At 36.8% G+C, this 20,897-nt stretch overlaps 1 protein-coding gene across 5 annotated transcripts in view; it reads right to left on the bottom strand.

Moving 5' to 3' along the window:
• WDR7 (WD repeat domain 7) overlaps positions 1–20,897 on the bottom strand; it is a 277,127-nt gene that overhangs the window by 251,649 nt on the left and 4,581 nt on the right. For all 5 annotated transcript variants that reach the window (XM_031441852.2, XM_010997206.3, XM_031441850.2 and 2 more), the window contains exons 2-7: positions 11,544–11,623; positions 8,195–8,367; positions 5,739–5,845; positions 4,151–4,229; positions 941–1,115; positions 281–357 (exon numbers count right to left, since the gene is read on the bottom strand). In XM_031441852.2, the coding sequence (XP_031297712.1) occupies positions 281–357; positions 941–1,115; positions 4,151–4,229; positions 5,739–5,845; positions 8,195–8,353 (597 nt within the window). In that variant the 5' untranslated portion in view covers positions 8,354–8,367; positions 11,544–11,623. The remainder of the gene's footprint in view (positions 1–280; positions 358–940; positions 1,116–4,150; positions 4,230–5,738; positions 5,846–8,194; positions 8,368–11,543; positions 11,624–20,897) is intronic.

Here is a 20,897-nt window from a genome sequence, read left to right as displayed (position 1 = left end):
AATTTAGACAGAGGCCTTTGTCTGTTTCTCTACTTCATATCGTGTACAATATGTTTCTCTACTTTGTATCCTTGATAAAGCGGATGTCTACCATCAAAAGGGAAAAAAAATTATTCATGTACAGAGACAGCATACTAGAGGAATCTTTTATACTATGTCAAGGCTACTGAAAACAATAGCGTTGTCTTTTCTTTTTAAGTGAAAACGGGAATCCGCAGTAAAATGTAAGACTCCATAAGAACAAAAACAGAGAAGTCACTCCCAGTCCCATCTGGCTCACCTGCATGCCACTTATTTCAGAGGTAACAATCCACACCTTCAAGATGCCCGTCACTGAGAGCGCTACCACAGTGTCCTCTATGCAGAGAGGGAGGAAGCCAGTTACAAGCACAATATGCTTTCTTGCTAAATCGCAACATGGTTACAACAGTGACATGGGACACGTTTGCTTTAATGACATTAAATAATATCATGATTTACAATAGAATAAAAATAATTCTATATTTTATGAGATTTCAGGAAACAGATTTTAAAACAAGTTAATGGAGATGATCAAAAATTTGGAGTTCAAGGAAAAGGTGTTTTTAGCTCCTGGATTTCTTTTTTCTAATCAATACATTTTAATAACTTCAAATATTCTTCATTACAGTGTTAACACGTAACTTTTGTTCTTCAGAATTCACTTTTTATCATTTATCACAGATGAGCAGAGTCTTTTTATCTCTTCTCTTTCCCCCTTTCCCACCTACCTTGCCTGCCTTTGAGACATTTTGTTGCATACTACACTCTCCACAGATGTGATCAAGAGAAAGACATGCTACAAAACCTAAATTCATAAGCTTTGGGTAGAGAAGCAATCACCACACCACTGTAATATTCGTGAACTTGGAGAGGGAGGGGAACCGTGACTCAATGCGGAAGTTCCTAAGGGCACACTGACCTTGTGTTCGGTGGGATCGGATAATACTCATGGAGCTAATCCAGTCTGGAGCTATCTTTGATACTAAGGAGTACAGCACCTCAAGGCTGGTGGCGTCCACAACGAGGATTTCAGGATAATGGCCGTGGCACAGGAGCCTGCCTTCCTTCTGATTTCCCACAGAGAACTGGTAGAACTAAAAGGAGAAAGATTTGTAAATGTTTTCCTTTACTTTAGACACTTGATTCACTTGCATTCCCCAAGCTTATTATGATGCTCAGTTTCTTCAGTGATATTTCCAGACAGGTACAACACATTATAGATTATACGCACCTATGTGCACATGTATGCATCCATCAAGTTACATTAATTTGAAAATATTTAACAAAAATTATTCTTTTCCTAACATCTTATCCTCCCTTTCGAAGTATTTTAGAGCAGAATTCATGATAATTCTTCTTTTTCATCCTCCTGCAGCACCTAAAACAGGACTGTTGAATGAATTAATAAAATATTTGAATAAAACCAGCTTCACAAATGAAAGCAAAAGGGTAGCTCAGGTGGGTCACAAATACAGTATGAGTTTTAGGCAATAAGTGAGTATAGGCTTATAATTACTAGTTATAACTAAAAAAATTTAGAAGCAAAGATGCTATTAAAATATAATCAGAAGTGAATTCTGAATAATCTAAGTGTGTTGTTTTAGACTAGCATGTGTGACAACCATTATAAACCATTCTCACACTGCACATTTACACCCTGTGGAAGAAAAACAGAGGAAGAATCAATACAATCATGTCACTCACGCCAAGAATAACTCAAAAGGATAAGATGGGTTTCCATCAACCAAAAAGCAGAGAAAGAATAACTATCAAAACAAGACCAACAACTTATCATAGGGCCTGTCTTTCCTTGGCCTCAAAAAAAAGCAACTCTCTTAGTGGAATGATTCTCCTACAGGATTTTTAGGAGGTGAAGATACACAGTATCCAGACTACCACTTTCCAAGGGACTGGACCTTATACAGATCACATGAGGGCAAGCTGGGCACTGCACAAAGGGCCACACTGTAACCACTCCACAGCTGGGGAAATAAGAAACTCAGTCTGCTTCCCATCCTCGTCAGTCCCATGCTTAGAGCTCAATGCAGTATGTGAAGAAGACAATCTTTTCTCAAGTATGGAGCACCCTGTACGTGGAGTACAACTTCTTAAAGACATACATTGATCACGGAGCATAGTAACTCAGTGCAAGGTAACACGACTAAAATTCCCAGAGGGGATCTAAGAAAATGCAGACTACCACAGAGGGCATCTCTAGACCTCAGAAGGTTGAGCCAAAAGACATGACACGCAATCTGGGCTCCCAGGGACTGCCAGGCACTCGCATATAATAATGTGACCGTCGGTAGCCTTGACCCACATAAGGGGAGGAGGTGTGAAGGAGAAAGGGATGGCTGCAGAGAATCAGCCTTTGTCAGTGCTCATCCAACACCAGCCAGGAAAGACATGTGCACTGCCGTCACGAGGGAAGGGCTCTCCTCTGGGGGCAAGGATATCTTACTAGACCTGCCTGCCTAAGTGCCTCTCACTTTTGCTTTAAAGTTATACTCCCAATCTTCTGAACACTAATTTAATTTCCAAGACACGTTGATGTGGGCAAAGAAGGTGTCCTTAATAGAGAAATGGGCTTTCCAAATATTAAAAAGGAATGCCCCCATGTGATGATTCAATAAGTTGGCATTTCCTTGTGATTTCAGTAACTGCCAGTATCATCAAGGTTTATCATTTCCACATACATAAAAAACAACCTGCTTCTGGACCTGAGAGGGTGAGGATCACATGGGAAACAACTGCCACACACTAGTAAACGTGCCAAAAAGGCATGACTTCTGTTCATCAAGGCTTAATACGGGATCTAATAAATAGCAGGCACTAAAACTACATTTAATAAATAAAGATAATTTTTTCTAAGATACACAGCACTTTTAAATTGTAAAATTATACAATAGTCAAAATATTTATATCCAATGAGTTTGATATTTATACACAATTTTTCAACTATAATAAATTATAAAGTCAATGATACAAACCTTGATGATTCTTCATATGATTAAAAAAATAATACATGCCCTTTAAATAAAAAGCATATGCCCTTAACAGTATTAAAGAAGCAGTATTTAAAAGGCCTTTGTCAGGGCAAGAAATAGTCACTAAAGGTCTACATCACACCAACCACCACCTCCCTCCAGACATTTTCCATTGCTTTTCTAATTTGTGTTAGCACAGATTTTCTTCCCCAACAAATGATTTTATTTGCTTATTTGAAGGGAGACAGTAGGATATACAAGAAAGAACAGAGTCCCTACAGTCAGACAAAGCTGATTTGGGATCCTAGTGGCAGGAATGACTCACTACCAGACTAGGGCAAGTCATCTGATCACTCTGGCCCTCAGCTTCCTTATACGTAAAATGATACTCTCCTATTTAATTTGTAAGAATACCGTGAGGACTAAGTGAGGCATCATACAAGAAACGCCTATATAATATTTCCTAAAACTTGAGATCTCTTCTCTTCTCTTCACTCTCCTTCCCCACTGAGAACATAAACCACCTTTTCTATATACCTTGTAATTCTCCCAACACTCAACACAGTAATGATGAGTAAACTGAAGCACGAAGAATTTGGCAACTATGAAAGAATAAGGAAGAATACCAGGAATGTTACATGAGAAGCTATCAATTCCTGTAAGCCAGGCATATGAAATAGTCATTTTTTCTGCAGTTGTGAAGGCAAAACATGTATCCAAGGACCAACTGCACAAACAATGAAAAAGGATCATCCAGAAAGTGCACTGTGTCAATCACAAGTGGAATCCTTAAGGCTATAGCAAGAAACAGTTTCATTATTGAGGATCTAGAACACTTACCCAACCAGTAAAGGGGCTCTTACTTGGATGCCCAGTAGAGCCAGAAAGAGCAGAAGCAGCAGTGGCAATGGCTTACCTTACATCTTCCCCCATCAGTCTCCTCCCCTTTCATTTTCCTCTCCCCCTAGACCATTTTTTGAGGAAAAGTTTACTACTCTAACTCTAGTCTTTTTGTCATATTACCCACCCTTACCTGTTTTTCATACAAAAATATAGGCTCAATGTTTAAAATAACATTTTTAAAATTGTCCACCTGAAATAAATTGTGCTGACTTGGACAAGTTACAGAAATAGATACTAACCTGTATGCCAGTATGTGTGCAAGCTAATTTTGTGAATTCAATACATCTGCCATCATTCACATCCCAGAGGCACATCTCTCTATAAAACAGAATAACAGCTAACTTCAAATCTGAGTTTTAAAAGCACTGTTCAACTTTGTCACAGTGGTTTAAAATTAACCTTCCAGTACAAGTGATATATTTCAGAAAAAGGAACATATAGTCATTATTGCTGTTCACCCACCATCCTAAACTCCCCTCCAATCTAACCACCCCCACCTCAGTCCATATTCTTTCTGGGCACGTTGTAGGGTTGCACTTCCTGGCTCCCCCTTTAGCTGGTGGAGTCTTGAGAGTAGTTCCAGCTATGAGACTTGCCAGAACTCTCCTCTTCCCCAACCTCCACTCCAGGCAGCGGCTGCTCCCTCACCCTCAGTCTCAGAGTAAGGATAATGAGGAAGCAGAGAATAGCCCCAAGTGATATATGAAGGGCAAGTGACAAACACAAGAAATAAACTTTTAATTTAAACCACTGACATTTCCCACTGGTTATCAACATAGCTAGAAAATTTAGCACTGCAAAAAAACAAAACTTAAAGTCAACTGAATTTCATATCTTTGCAAATTAAATACAATATTCCAGTTCTGATTCTGTATTTATTGCAGAAGTTTTATTGAGTGCATACCAAAAAAAAAGCTTTATCTCAAATTAAAGATACAACATTCAAAATCAGAAATGTCAATATGCCTTGCCTTTTAAAAAGATAAGATTTATTTAATAGAAGACAACAGTCTTAAAATGCAATGATCTTGATATTACTGGGATTTTCTTTAGGATAACTTTTCCTGTATCTTATATGGTATAAATTTTTCAAAGGACACTGACTTGATCTACTTGGAATATGCATTCTAATATGAATTATCAGGTAACTGACCAAAAGGTACTATATTTTTACCTGATGTTGCCTCCAGTTATAGAAGGTTCTTTTCAAATTCATAAATTATGGGAAGTAGAAGGAACAACTTTTTAAATAATCCTCTTCCAGGTTCCCAACTATCTTTAATAACATATTATGTAAATATACAATTTTCTAAACAACATAAAAGCTTTTTTTTTTAATTCCCCACACTCTGGACAACTGCTGTCCAACGACCTACATCTCCAAAAGCAAGTTATTATTGCAAGACTTAGGAAGTTAGTGTATTAACATACATCAATGTAACTGTATGAACTTTTAAATGGCTTCATCTTCCAAATTTATGCTAGCCTAGCATCACTGAGGTTTTTTAAAACCTTCAAAGTTGTCTGCCAACTCAGTAAAAATGCCATGGAGATTAATGACCGTGCTTTAACTTTAATGGTACTCTGAATTTCTCAAAAGCAAGGCAAAGACATAATCATAAATTACAATAAAGGTATTATAAAAATCATTAATAAAGATAAAATTCATTTTTAAAACATATTTCAAATCTCTTTAAGTTGAGACAACTGAGGCATTTATTTAAAAGATATTCCAAAAGAAAAGAAAAAAATTCCCTACTTACTGTGGCACTGGGACTATTTGCAATATAGACTCATAAGGAGAAAAGTGAATAAGAAAACACTTACCCACTCTCAGATGCACTCACAATATACTGTTTGTCACTAGAAGCACAAGCTTTAGACAAGCAGGTGATTGAAGCTGTGTGACCAAACAACAGTGCTCGAGGATTCACCTAGAAATACACAAATACGTTGATATAAGTACCTAATTTTTAAAAAGTAATCATTTTTAGGAATCCTGTTAAATATTCAATATAAATATACAGATACAGATTTGAGAAGAATTGCTCAGAACACCAAAAACTAAGGGCAGCAAAACAGTGATCCCCCACCAATGTAATGCCGACAATCACCCCACCAAGTTCTCAGGCCAAAAGTGAAAAAAAAAGAGGTGACATTACTTGCCCAATTTCATACAGAGTGATGGAACCAGAACGCAAACCAGGGCAGTGTCAAGCACTTAGATACAGTACATTGAGAAATCAGGTTAAGGACATAAATTAGTATAAAAAGTAAAATAGTTCAACCTTACTTATTTTTAAAATAATACTTTCCATGATATGAAAGCATGTTTATCTCTAGACTGACATCCCCAAACGTAAAAACTACAGGACAAGCACCCTACTGAATGCTGAGACCAATGCTAATTATCAGGAACTAAGAGTGACCTCCACAGACTAATGATTTAGTGACATAGTGCCTGATAGAAAGGATGACTTAATACCTACTCTTCCAAAATAGTCTGGCAGTCAGCCTCCAAATTCATCTCCCTTGTACCAAGTGTCAGGCTATCACTTCAGGTTACTTCAGGGCCTTAGGTTATGTCAGGATGCATTTCTTAATTAAATATTTAATGCAACCAAATATTATTCATAAGATGTACAAGATATAAAAAATATGTAACCATATACTGAATACCCAGTTTAAAAAAAATAGAATTTGATCAATACTTTTAAAGCCCTTTTGTACCTCTCACAATATCCATTTTGGAAACAATTTATCCTAATTCATTAGAAAAGCTTTTTTTTAACATTTTTTTATTGAGTTATAGTCATTTTACAATGTTGTGTCAATTTCCAGTGTAGAACACAAGTTTTCAGTTACACATGAACATACGTATATTCATTGTTGCATTCTTTTTCGCTGTGAGCTACCACAAGATCTTGTATATATTTCCCTGTGCTATACAGAAAAGCTAAATTGTTCCAAATTAAATATGCCATGAGAAGAGTACTGAGATTTTTCTATAGTTCTGGTATGTGACTACTGAAGCAATTTTCCAAATCAAAATCATCTTAGCCATCTTTTGCATGGTTATAATCAAAAGAAAAATACAACCACTCTTTGTGGTTAGAATAGGCTTAGAATTTTCTCATAAATTCAAATTTTCTCATACATCCAATCCCATTTCTATGCAGAGATTCCTCCACTGGAAAATATGTTCTTGGTCAATTCTCTAACGTCCCCCAGGAAAATCAAATTCCCCAATTGTAGGTTTTATTTTCAATGTACATGGCTTTGCTAGAAAATTCCATTTTTAGCCATAATAGAGTAACTAGAACTGGACGGTACTCCCACCAAAATCTAAAATAATGAACAAAAATCATAGAATGAAGTATAAAGCCAAATAATCATTGCAATAAAGGCAAAAAAAGCATCTGACAAAATTCAGTATCCTTTCATGATGAACAACTCTCAACAAACTGGGTGCAGAAGGAGCACACCCCAGCATAATAAAGACCGCATAGGACAAGCCCACCACGATAACATGCTCAACAGTAAGAAGCTAAAAGCCTTTTTCCTAAATGTTCTAAATCTGACTGTGATGATGGCTGTGCAACTGTGAACAGAGTAAAAATCATTACACTGTATACTTTAAATGAGTTAATTGTATGACATCTAAATTTTATCTCAATAAGACTGTTCCCCTCCAAAAAAACTACTTAACAAATCAACTTTCTAGCCCCTATATTCCACACCAGCTACCACCCTTTCTCTGTTCCCCCTTACAGGAAAACTCTTGGGGAGAAGGGAGGTTAAAATATGGGAAAATACAGTGTGTCCACAGAGAGGGCCCAGGAGCAGAGCAAAGGGAGCACTCGCAGCAAAGAAGAATGGCAGTTAAATACAAGGTGACTTTTAAAATAAATACAACAAAATGTACATCTTACAAAAAGTTTTGCTCTCTTCAAGACAGTCACCTTAGAAGGTATAAACGTTCAAAACTGTTTTTTAATATCTTTTTGGAAACCTCCTTTAATATGGATAGAAATCTTTTGAAAAACCTCAGATGTAACCTACTATGCCACTTATGGTAGATATTACAATTCAAAATAGCCAAAAGCCAGCAGAAGTCAATTCTGATGAATAATGTAAATAATCAATCTGCAATTACCAATTTTAGTCAAAATGCATCCCACAGAAAATATACTGTAAGGCCAAGTCTTATTCTGGATCTGTGCTGTTTTGTATTAAGTAGTTTCTTGTACATGAAAAGTGCAATCAGCATTTCAAATACTCACTTCCAAGTCTACTGAAAGATCCCAGAGACATATTTGTCCATCATGGCATCCAGTCACGATCGTGGCCCCATCATCTGTCAAAAGCACTGCTGAGATGCAGTGTGTTGGTGCTTTGCGACCCCAAAGAACAATGGGTAGAACAAGGCTGTTTCCGGCCATTTGTGCTTTCAAACCTGGAAATGTTATAAGAATGATGTCAAATATTACAATATTTCCTTCTAAAACATATCATACATTTTCATTATGAAGCCAACTTGAAATTCCCAAGTGCCAAAAATTCCTTTAAACGTTGTATGTAAATAAAAGACACATATATAAAAATATATAAAATCTAATTAAAATCTCACTCCTCACAACAAATCACGCAGTAAGTACTACTCACTCCTCTTTCACACATAAAGACAGTGAGTCATAAAGAGTCACAAAGTGAAAAGCAAAAAGCCCAACTCAGAACCCAGGCGGCCTGACTTAGAACCTGCGGTCTTACTCACTCTGCTTTGCTACCAGTGGCAAATGATCTCCAAATCTTGTTAAGACCCAAATGCAGCAATAAATAACAATGTCCAAGAAAAACTGAGTGTTGTTTCACAGTGTCCTCATCATTAAAAAGAGTATTGTTCACTGAAAAACTCATTCGCCATATTTCCCACACAGCCATCGTATCTCAAAGTCACAAAGTGTATTTTACGGTAAACTCTGAAACTTGAGGGGAAAAGAATTTCACTTTAAACTCTTTTCTGTGTAACAAAAATTTAGTTCTGACTAAAGTATTTAAATGTGAGATGAATAATCAATGAAGCAGTGTATACTAGACTACACCTTCTGTAGCACAAATATAAGGAATTATTCTTTCACTTGACAAAATTAAGATCTAGCTGGTGAAACATACAGATTTAAGTGTTATACACTGTGTGGTCAAAGACTTAAGTGCTAGTTCAGAGAAGTCTGAGAGAAATGGAGACTGGAAATAATCAAAGAGGGCTCCACAGAAGACAGAAGACTGCCAGACCTCACCAGACACCAGGGGTCACCTATCGGCTTGATTTTTAAGTCACAACAAAAAATATGTGTGTAACTCCAGACTCTTTAGAATGCTAAGATTGTCTTAAGAAACTTTCAGAAACACTGAAAGGAATAGCCACTTTCTATGAAAGAAAATAGTTTGATAGCCATGTCTTACTGCTTAGCTACTTTTAGCAAAGGTCTCTTCTTTAATCCACTACTTACACTCTTTAAACAAGTAAATGAAAACTAAAAGTGAAACCCCTTTTTAAAAAACGGTAACTAGAAATGAGGCAAGTAAAAAATTATGAATGACATTAGCATGTTTACTAAAGATAATCTATACATATTACATCTTTTATTACTTGTTAGAATTCATGGATTTCATCAATTTGTTCCCCCTAAACTTCATCTTTTTGCTACAGCAAATAAATGGTATGTATTTTTAAGGTAAAAACTCCAAAGTCACTTCCTATTTATAAAACTCTATGTGTATCATCTTTACCATTTCATAGACTACTAGGACACCAGCAATGACTTCCATATTCTTATTTAATATCAGAAAATGAAAACAAACACTGAGCCAATTTGAGCAAATTTGGTACAGTGTGTTACTGGCTGAATAACATATCCAACAGTGACTTTCTCTCAAAGAGAATCTGGAAGGAGTTCATTTTTCCATGGTGACAACATTCAGTTTTAATTATATCACCAAAAAAGATTTCTCTCAATTAAATAAGCTCACAGCATTGAACACACTATGGTGAGATCTGGAAAAAACATCATTCTCTAGACATCTGAGGACTCACATTCAATGCATATGCCTAGCTTAAAGGAATGCAAATATACAGATTCAGGACTAAGGACTATGTGCGCCACAGGGACATGTGTCTGCTCTGATGCAACAGGAGAGAACATTCTGGTATTCAAGGGGCAAGGAATTCAAGGACACCTGGAAGAATAATGCATTTCATAGCCCTTAAAACAAGTGAAAATAATCGCCCAAAATATGATAAAGGTATGGCTTACATCATTAGAAGAAGATAACACAAGAAAACGCATCTATCTCTAACTCAGCTTCCTCAGAAACTAAAATAAATCCTCACATTCTCACAGAAATCAAGAACTGGCAGTCAACCAGAATCTGATTAAAACAAAAAATGGGCAAAATACCAAGGAACTAACCATTTGGTTAGGTAGGACACGGGAATCAAAGTTTGAATTTCTTTAAACTAAATAACAGATAAGCCCAGACACACTCAACTGGCACACAAGGGAGTTTTTAAAGAGGAATGAAAGGCAATGTAAATCCAGAGCGTGACGTTTTCAACCATCATCATTCAACTACTCTGATTATTAGCTCATCATCCATTCTTTGTTTGCAACATTATCACCCATTGTATGAAGGAAACTGATATGTTCCAAAAAAGCTTTATATTAAATGGAAACAAAACAAGTCCTAGAACAGGATTCATTCGGATTTTTAAAAATCATACCTTTTTTTCGAAAAGGGCCAAAGCAAAAGTGATTTAACAAATGATTAATCTGATATGGTATGAATTTTAATAGAACCTCTGAAGAAATTCTTACTAACTCTCCAAAATTCTGTGTACAATATATTCATGTTTTGCAACTAATACAATTAAGAGGAAATGTCAGCTTTTAAATTTTAGAGTTATAAATAAATATACTGTAAAACTAGATGCTTCTAAAAACAAAAGAACACTGGGAACATTCAATTTTTATCCATGTTTGTATCAAATCTGGCTTAAAATTACATTTAGACATTGGCCATTAAACAAAAAAATTTAAATGAAAAAGCTTTAGAGTCAAGTAACAGAAGTTCTAGATTCTGTTCCTCACTTTGCCATTAATCATGCAGTCTTTTATCATATCCTCTCATTTCTGAGGCTTAGTTTTCTCATCAAGAGGTATTTATACAATTAATTTGGAATCACTTTTTTTAACATTTTTTATTGATTTATAATCATTTTACAATGTTGTGTCAAATTCCAGTGTAGAGCACAATTTTTCAGTTATACATGAACATATATATATTCATTGTCACATTTTTTTCTCTGTGAGCTACCATAAGATCTCGTGTCTATTTGCCTGTGCCATACAGTATAATCTTGGAATCACTTTTAAGTCAAAGAAATCAAATCATAAAGAACAGGGGTCTGGGAGATAAAAATTAAGTCATCCCTTTTGGTTACCTTAATTTCTATTTCACTTAATTTTCTGTTTCACTTTTCACCTACTTCTCAGTTCTATACAGAAATAAAACTGTACTTCGGTCAACAGCAACTACAACAAAAAATAACAATGGAAAGAACATTGAACTTACAATCAGAAGAACTATATTCAAATTCTGGCTCTTCTATGTAATCTTGAAAAAGTTATCCCTCTGGGTCTCAGCTTCCCCATCTGCAAAAGATGAACAATAATACCCTCCTTTCAGAAAGCTATCATAGAGATTAAGAGAAATCATATATTTAATGCAAGTAAAATACCTAGCATATGACAATTGCTCAATAAATATTAATTTTTTAAAAAAAAACACAGATTTTGCTACTTCTTCACATTCTGCTTCCATATCTACTGGTTTCTTCCAGCACTCACTTAAGATTTAATAAAACAGGATTTTTCAACATGTTAGTATCTTTCACTGACTTTCTGACACAATATAAAATTATTACTGTACGTGCTTGTCTAACGCAATTCTATTATCTGCAAATATAACAATTTAATTCCGCATGACTTTATTAGAAATAACACTACAAACTCCAATTCCACTACTAAAACAGCTTTCAAACTAAATTCTGATCTCAGAATAACAATAATTAGTATCCATTTTTGGGGCAGCATTTCCCAAGTTTCCATTCTGTGCCTGTACTATGGTATTACAATAGCAGACGAACAATTATCACAGAGTGTGATAAGGGAGAAATCTCAAGCCCTACGGAGACACAAAAGATGGATATCCTAACCTATAGTCCAGTGGGTCCAGGAAGGACTCTTGGGAGAAATCGTAAGTGAGAATAAGTAGTAATTACCCAAGGAAGAGGCTTAAGAAATCACATATTCTAAGTCCCAGAGGTAACAGATCTCAATTCTTTCTGGACAGCAAAAATAGTAAGGCTGGCATTCAGAGCACAAAGAACCAACAGGTCAACAACTCATAAAGAACTTGGTAAACCATCTAAAGGAATTTGGAGTTTAACCTGCCAGCAATGGAAAACAGGTCAATGTTTTAAATTTGAATTTGCTTTTCGGAAAGATCACGCTAGCTGCAATATAACAGAGAGGGATAAAACTGGGTTTGAAGACCAAGAGGACACTGCTGCACTGCTGGTAAGAGACGATGAACTCTCATTACTATTTCTGGGCGTCTCTGTTTAATGGCTGTCTCCCCTACTACTCTTCAAGCTCCCTAGAACAAGAACCACATCTATGTATCCATTACCATATGACGCGGAGCATAGTGTCTGTCAGATAGAATATCTTTAATAAATACATGATGAAAGGTAACAGTGGTGAGAATGGTAATAATAAGATAAATATGAGAGCTATTTTAGACATACAATAGATAGGACTTGGTGTTCAACACCCCAAGCTGATAAAAATGCAACAAAGATCTTGATACAGGTTTTACACAAAGGTACTCTGAGAACAAAAGCAAGGAAAAAGCAATTTGCAATACTAAAAGCCCTCTATATAAAGGACAGGGACTACTATTACAATACTGATGCCCAGTGAGGTCATCAACGATTTTGGATTCTAATTGTGAGATAAATCATTCTCCGCTTAACCAGAATTAACAAATTTAGATTTTGAAAAGGGAGAAGGTTCACACTGGTCTTAAGCAGGACTGGATTTTAAAGAAACTTTAATGGTCCCATAAGTAGATATCTAAACAGAGAAACAGTATACTAAAACTATTTGAGATAGTATGAAGTTTGTTTCAACTGAGAAAAAACTGCAGACAGGGGAACCAAATGTGACGCTACTGCAGTAAATCTGGGTGCGCAGTGACAAGGAGTTTAGCTAAAATGATGAGAGTTTTGAAAAGAAAAAGAAAATATAAGGCATTATAGAAGAACAGTAAATCATGGCAATTAATGAAATTTGCAAGGCTGAAGGCAAGAAAAAGACACAAGTGACTATTACTTTCCAAGCAGAGTGATAAGGAAAGAGAAGAAGCAAGCATGGGGGGAGGGAGAAGGAAAATGAGAACATAAATGAAGTAAAACAGGAACAGAGCATTATCTGGTCTCAGAGACGTTATTACTTGGAAAATACGTTCACAAAATGGCACCAGAAAACTCAACAAAAACTGTTCCACGTGAACGGCCAATCACCCTTTGCCTGTATCAGTGAACCAACTCATCACATAAGTTGATGAAATACGGGTCTACCTCCTGCTGTTTCACTTTTTGTATTTAAGCAGTTGTAAAACAAAGGCTTTTGTAATTGACAAAAAGAAAAATAATTTGGCTTCCTAACCTAGAAATAGAGAGTAGAGTTTCTAAACCAAGTATACTATCTTATAGAGATTTGTTTTGATGAATATTTAGGTCTATTGGCAACTTTCTCAAGATCGCACCAAGAACTGATCTCAGATCTCAGGGGCATACACAGACCTCCGGATTCCTCATGAAATAAGTGCCCTTCACTATTCTATATCATCTTCATTTACCATAAAATTCCATTTACCAGAAAACTTCATTCCCAGTCAATCTGGTTAATTAAGACTTTACTAAAACACATTACTCAAAGGTAAATAGATCTGTAGTATTTACAGATAAAATCATCTGATGTCTGGGCTCTGGCACTTGAGGGACAATAGAAATGGGTAGGGGGTAAGAGGTATCGGAAGGGATAAGATGAAACAGGCGCGTAAGTGTGATGGATGGTATGCGCCCACATTCATCTCAGGAATAAAGGACTTCAAATCCCAGCTGCTGAGAGCACTGGGCTGTCAGCCCCCACTAAGGACTACTCCAGCCAAAGGGAGATACCTTGCCCCCTTCCAGTGGAACAGCCCACATCCAATGACTACTCAATTTGAGAATATACAGTCAAGGCCAGGCCCCTTCATATCAATTCAGGATGGTTCTGAAGGGTCATTCCATCTTCGGAGCCGCCCCCAGGGTCAGCTGAGATTCCAATGATACTCATCACAGCTCAACTTCTCCCTCTGCCAACCCTGCTTCCTTTCCCAGGCGTTGGTACTAAGAGCTCTCCCTGATAAACCTGAGTGCTAATCTCCATCTCAGAGTCTGCTCACCAGGGAACCCAAACTGTCAAAGTAAGTGTTAAAGCTCTCTTTTTTACAAGTACAACAGTGTTCATTACATTATTCTTACTATTTTTATATGTCTGAAAATTTCCCCAATTGTTAAAGGTACATGCAAAGAACTTTAATGTCCAGGAATCAGAGATTAAATAAATTACTACAGTCTTAACAATAAAACACTGCAGCATGAGATATGAAATAATCTCTAGAACCAAGGGAAAAGGTAGAGTACAATGTGCAAAATACACGCCCATTTTAGGTTTTAAAAGAGAGATATATATTTATCAACACACATCTATACATACACACACACACACACAAACACAATGTTTAGAATAATTCTGTAATGATACCAAATTAAAAAAAAAAAAAAACAGTAATGATGACAACCTCTGAAAAGGGAGAGTAAGAGAAGTAAGAGACTGGATTGAGTGGGAATCCTAATTCTCAAGATAAATCCTTTGGTCTTGAGAGGTTTTATTTCCCCTGCCTTTGGGTATTTTGCTATATTCCAAAAGATAGCTTAATAAAGAAATTAAGTAAATGGCCCTGATTCACCAGGTTCTTTTATCTTAAAGATGCACCTATGCACACACATAGAGTTTTCAAAAAGCATTTAATGAGTATTTCTCTTTAGCCTATAACTTATTCCAACACTAGCTCCCCTCTGCTGTGAGCGCCCTGTCCCAAAGCCCGGCACTCACTACTCCTGCTACTGTATTTTCACTACGTACCACTGCAGAACACTCATCATTTTGTGTGCAGTTGTTTGTTTATAAATCCATCCATTTCACAAAAATCTGTGTCCCTCAAGGGTAACACCAGATCATCTACGGAAGACCATCATCTTTGTAATTTAATTATCAAGCAAACTGTATTCCACTGGGATTTGTGATGGTTTATCAGCACCTAGAATAGTTACAGGCTTTAACCAGTGACCAATTGTGTATTCATTGAATGAATAAACAAAGAATAACAGTAACTACCGTTTAAGCTCTCACTGTGTTCCAAGCAAGATATTTCCAAAGAAGAAATACCTCCTCTTTTCTGTTAAATCTAATTCCTCCTGGACTCTCTGAAGGATCTTACTCCCTTAACTACTCTCTCACTGACTGCCACTTTATCTTTCTATTGAATTAGCCTTTGCCCCTTCCAACATGTTTACATCTCGTTTTTGTCCAAAACTCCTTCACTTGTTACTGGCCCCTGCTTGTAAATCTAGTAATCTCTCTCTCTCCCTCTCTCAGTCTCTCTCTCTCTCCCATTCTAATTACAATCAACATTTTGAAATCTGTGGTCTTTAATGCGAAGTTTCTATTTTCTCACTACGAAAGGCTTCATGTAATCTAGGTTCTATTTTCAAAAGACCTAAAGATCTCCCTCTACATGAAGAGGTCGACAATTTCTCTAACATGCTACTCCAGGGAAGAACTCTCTAGTACTGCAGAGAGAAGTAATGTCTTGGGAGAGACGTGAGGACGCTTTGACATTAATGGACAGTTGATACCTACTCTTTCTAACCATGTTATTCAGTCCTTACATTATATTCAGTCTTGCACAGCTACCAGTTTGACATGGCTGATCATTTCCTAATCCTCAACCCCCTCTTTCAGCGTACTCTTCCAATTATGTTCTGCCCAGAAGTGTGAAAGCCTAGGGAGCCCTAAGAAAAATTCAAAGAACAAGGGAGGATCTTTAACTAGATTTGGAGTATTTTTTTAATTTGATTGTTCTTTTAATAAAAAGCTTAAGATGAAATTTACTTTTCTCCTTATGATTCTCCCCAACTTTTTATTACAAAAATTTTAAACATACAAAAAGCTCAAAAATAATATAAAGATCACTCAATATCAATAAATATCGTGTCAAACTTCTCTTGTCAATACATGCATAGGTATATATACATACATACACATATAGACACTTTTTTGCTGAGCCATTTGAAAATAACCTACACATAGGACAATTCCTCCCTTAATACTTTAAAATACGGAGATTATAATTAAAAGCATCCTCCTTCACAAACACAATACCATTATCACAATCACCATTATTAATACCATAATAATTCTCTAACAGCATCTACAATCCAATCCAAATTCAAATTACTTTGTCTAAAAAATGTTCCACGTTTTTGATTTATCTGATCTTATTTATGTCATTATCTTGTTCACCTCTCTTCTGCTTTTCCTATAAACTGGAAGTTGGATCTAAAGACATCCTCAGGTCCAAATGAAACATTTTTGGCAGGTGTGCTTCACAAGCGATTCTGCACGCGTCACACAGCATCACGGCAGGAGGCATGTAACATCACGTTGTCCTGCTATCAGTGATGCCACCTAGGACCATCTGATTAAAGCAGTGACTACCAAAAATTTCACTGAAAATATTTTTCCCGTTTAAAACTCTTTAAAACCTACGGAGTGACACTCTGATAAGATCATCCTGTCCTGTAAGATCTCACAGGATACTGGTATTCCCACGTGACTTCTAAAAGCTATAAAAGTCAAGATTATATATGAAAAAATCTAGAATCAGATCAATGTTCATTTCTCTACATTGCTTTTCTAACACTCAAAGGTGAAAGCAAGATGGATTTCTATCCCAGGAACACAGGCATTTTCACAGCAGAGTCAATACCATCTCCATCTGTTTGCTTCCTGTGCCCCAGGCAGGCCCTCTGAGGCTTACAGGCAAAAACAAACTCAAATTCTTTCTCATGGGAATGGGCACAAATGAACAAGAGCAGGCAGGCCTATATCACCCACTTACCAATGGGGAATATGAAAAGCTGGGACTAGAGACCAAATAACTCAATGTATTTGCCACAGTTGCAATGAAAGAAGAAAGACGTCTTTAAAGGTTTATTCAAATTCTCAGAACATTCCTACATCATTTGTTGAAAATTGTGCTCAAGTCAAAAATCACAGTATAATGTGATGAGGGAGGTGGTCCTTAAGATTACAAACGTTCTTTGTGATTACGCTTTTGCTGTCAATTTAGTGAAGACTTGGAAAAAACTGAATCAGATAGTGAAGGCTTTATTAGAACGCAACGAGAGAGCCAGGCCCTAAAAGCGCACTGAAGAAATTAACGAGCTGCTTCCTCAAAACAAAGGGTTCCTGGAATTAAAGAGTTGTGAGGCACACAATCTTCTGAACACTAAGCTTGTCGCTAAGTTGACCAGATTATATTTTCTTAATTGAGTGGCAAGAAATCCACTCCCAAAGAACTGGACACTTCAGGACTGCTTTGTTAAAGGAAGTTCCAGGGTTCTGTTTCAAAAGGACATGTGGAATGAGCAGATGGCAGCAGAAGACTACACTTATTTCTTATTGCTGAAACAGCCCTGAGCACATGAGAGTCGGGTTTTGAAGAACTGTAGAGCTATCTGGCCAAAAATAAATCACAATTTTAAAAATGATTCATAGATTTTGAGGCATATGAATCACACTGTAAATTTCTGCAGCTGCCATTAAGATGTCTGAACTCTTCTACTTACGTGCTCTATCCATCACCAACCTGCCTCAGCTTCAAGAGTTACTGATTAAGCTAAAAGCAAACTCTGCCCACCAAGTCCCTACATTTTAGGGGAAACAGATCCCATCTGGTAGAATCCACTTCAGCTTTATCCCCCCACCCACCTTTAATCTCACCTCCATCTCCAGTCATTCCTCCTGCTTTCCCCCACAATGCCATCAAAACTCTAAAATAAGTACTGAAGACTCTCATTGTTCATAAATTAAAGCACGCAGAAGAAGAAACAAACACGCCTTCCTGGACTAGAAGATGAATTGTCACAATATTCTGGGGGTCAGTAAGGCGTGCCAAGTAAGCGTGAAGATTTGAGAGTCACACTGACTAGGGAAGACTCCAGCTCCCCTACTTACTAGCTGTAATCCTTGAAGAAATATGAAGGAAATATTCCAAATCAGAATGTCCTCATTTGTAACATTACCCTCCTCCTTATACGGAGACTACAGAAAAGTGTTCCACCTGTCACAGAAATGCTCTTGTCAAGGTCACCAAACCTCCCCATTGCTAAACCCAATGTCAAGTCATAATCCCCATCTTTCTTGACCAACCAGCAGCATTTGACATCATCCACACTTCGTCTCCCTTAAAACACTTCTTCACTTGGCCTCCAGCTCGTCACACCTTCCTGCTACCTTTAGTCTCCATGACTTTGGTTTCCATTTTTCTTCATTTTTGACCTTTAATGTTGGCATGCCCAGAGCTTAGTCTTTGGACTTCATCTCCTCTCTGGCAGCACTCCCTGCCTCCCTCAATGATCTTACCAAGCCTCACAGCTTTAAATACCAGCTATACATTGACAATTCTCCAGCTTTTAGCTTGGGGCTCTCTTCTGACACCACACTCACATACGTGGCTTCCTACTCAACATTTCCATCTGGATTGCCAATAAGTTTCTCAAACCTGACATGTTCAGAAGTGAGTCTCCAGTCTTCTTCCCAAAACCTGCCTTCCCATGGTCTTCCCCAGCTCAGTCAACGGCAACTCCGTCTTAATATTGCCCTCATCCACTTCCAATCTCTGCTAAAATGTCATCTTCTCAGCGAGGCCTTTCCTGACCATCATAAATTGCAAAATCCACCATTCCAAAAGCATTTTGCTATACTTAAGAGCACTTACAATCATTTAATATACCATATGTTCTACTTATTTATTTTTCATCTGTCTTTGCCACTGTAACATAAGCTCCACAAAGGTGATGATTTATGTTTGTTTTGCTCTGTACTGTATTCCCAGTGCCTACAACTTCTGCCATATAGGAGGCACCCAAGTATTTATTGAATAAATGAACAAAGTAATGAATAAAACACATTTGCTTGCCTTAAAAAAAGATGCACCCATCAACAAACTAAAATACATCTTGATTTTACATGCTTCATATTTCAGAATTGCTTATCAATTAATTTTTCTATAATAATGCCAAAAATGAATACAAGTGTCCTTAATCCCTATTAACATACTAATTGTTTCCCCAGCTGCAGGTTGCATCTATATTCCAGCCTCTTTTATTGTATCTGTGATACATGCACAGCGAGACATGTCTTAGAACCTATGCAGCAAATTAGCTAACAAGGTTTACTTTAATCGCTACAACCCTCACTAAGGCTTGTTAATAAATCACAAAACTGTTGTTTAAACTAAGTAAACTGACACTTTATATTAGTGTGAACTTTTAACTCCCACTAATGGTGGTTTTTTCTTGTTTGTGTGTATTTAAAATGTTTAGACAAAAGAAGAGCCCTTAAGGAAGACAGCAAAATAAAAAACCTGAGTGTGAGAACTGAAGGTAACTGGCACATTCTATCGATCTGTTATCACTGACATATATTAACTGCCAACCTTCAGAGAGAAATACGTATGGGCAAAACACTAGTAAAATGTCTTCTGTGAGCTTGAAAGGTCGTAAATTAAAATTGCTAAGGTGAATGGGAGACAGTGGTTTAAAAGTCATGCCTCTCCAGTAGGCTTCTATTCTAAAAGAGCCTACAGAATAACTCTTAGCACTTCAGAAATTTTCTCCACTCTTAACCAGTGCCGTAACGTTTCATTGTTTCATCACTTTATGAACCATCAACCCCCAAACCCTACATTTTCATTAAACATCACCCACATATTTTGGAAAAGATACCTAATTTTATTTAAAATATTTAATATTTTATGACCACAGTGTATATGCTATTTAATTAGAAAAGAAATAAAAATTCCACTTGGACAAGGACTTTCTGAGTGCAGTCATGGTGTAGGACTTCTTCCAACAATATCTCTGGTGCTCTTATCAGCAAAGTAGCTTTAAGTATCAGATACAGATCAAGGCAAATGAGCCATGTGCGGAGTTCAAATTCTAAATTAACATTACAATCACAGTATCTGTGAGTAGGAATGCAAGGTATGCTCTTGTTGACGACAGGACCTCACTAAACCACAAAGAAGCTCTCAGCTGGCTCTGCCCATGGTCACCAGCACGCACGTACGTAAGATTACAAACTCTTTATAAATTCCAACAATGAAATGGACAAAATGGGAACAGAACCTACAAATCTCACTAACCCTATACTCTCATCTTTGACTTTCTCAGTCCCAACAAACAAAACAGTGTCACAGAGAGACGTAGCAGGTAAACCAGGAATAAAGGCACTACCTTGTTTGAGGCCTAACTCTACAAGTACCAAAATTACTTCAAGATTTATACTATGGATTTTGATCTCTGCCTAGTAGAACACACACACACAAACACAGACTATCAATATATATGAAAATCAGTCTTTTTTGCCTTAAAAAACGTTATACCCATCAACAAATCAAAATACATCAAAAAACAGAACAGTGTCACAGAGAGACGTAGCAGGTAAACCAGGAATAAAGGCACCA

The sequence above is a fragment of the Camelus dromedarius genome, chromosome 28 (assembly GCF_036321535.1).
Source record: "Camelus dromedarius isolate mCamDro1 chromosome 28, mCamDro1.pat, whole genome shotgun sequence".
Classification (NCBI taxonomy): Eukaryota; Metazoa; Chordata; class Mammalia; order Artiodactyla; family Camelidae; genus Camelus; species Camelus dromedarius.
Note: the sequence above shows the minus strand (reverse complement) of the source record. Positions and strands in the feature narration are given on the sequence as shown.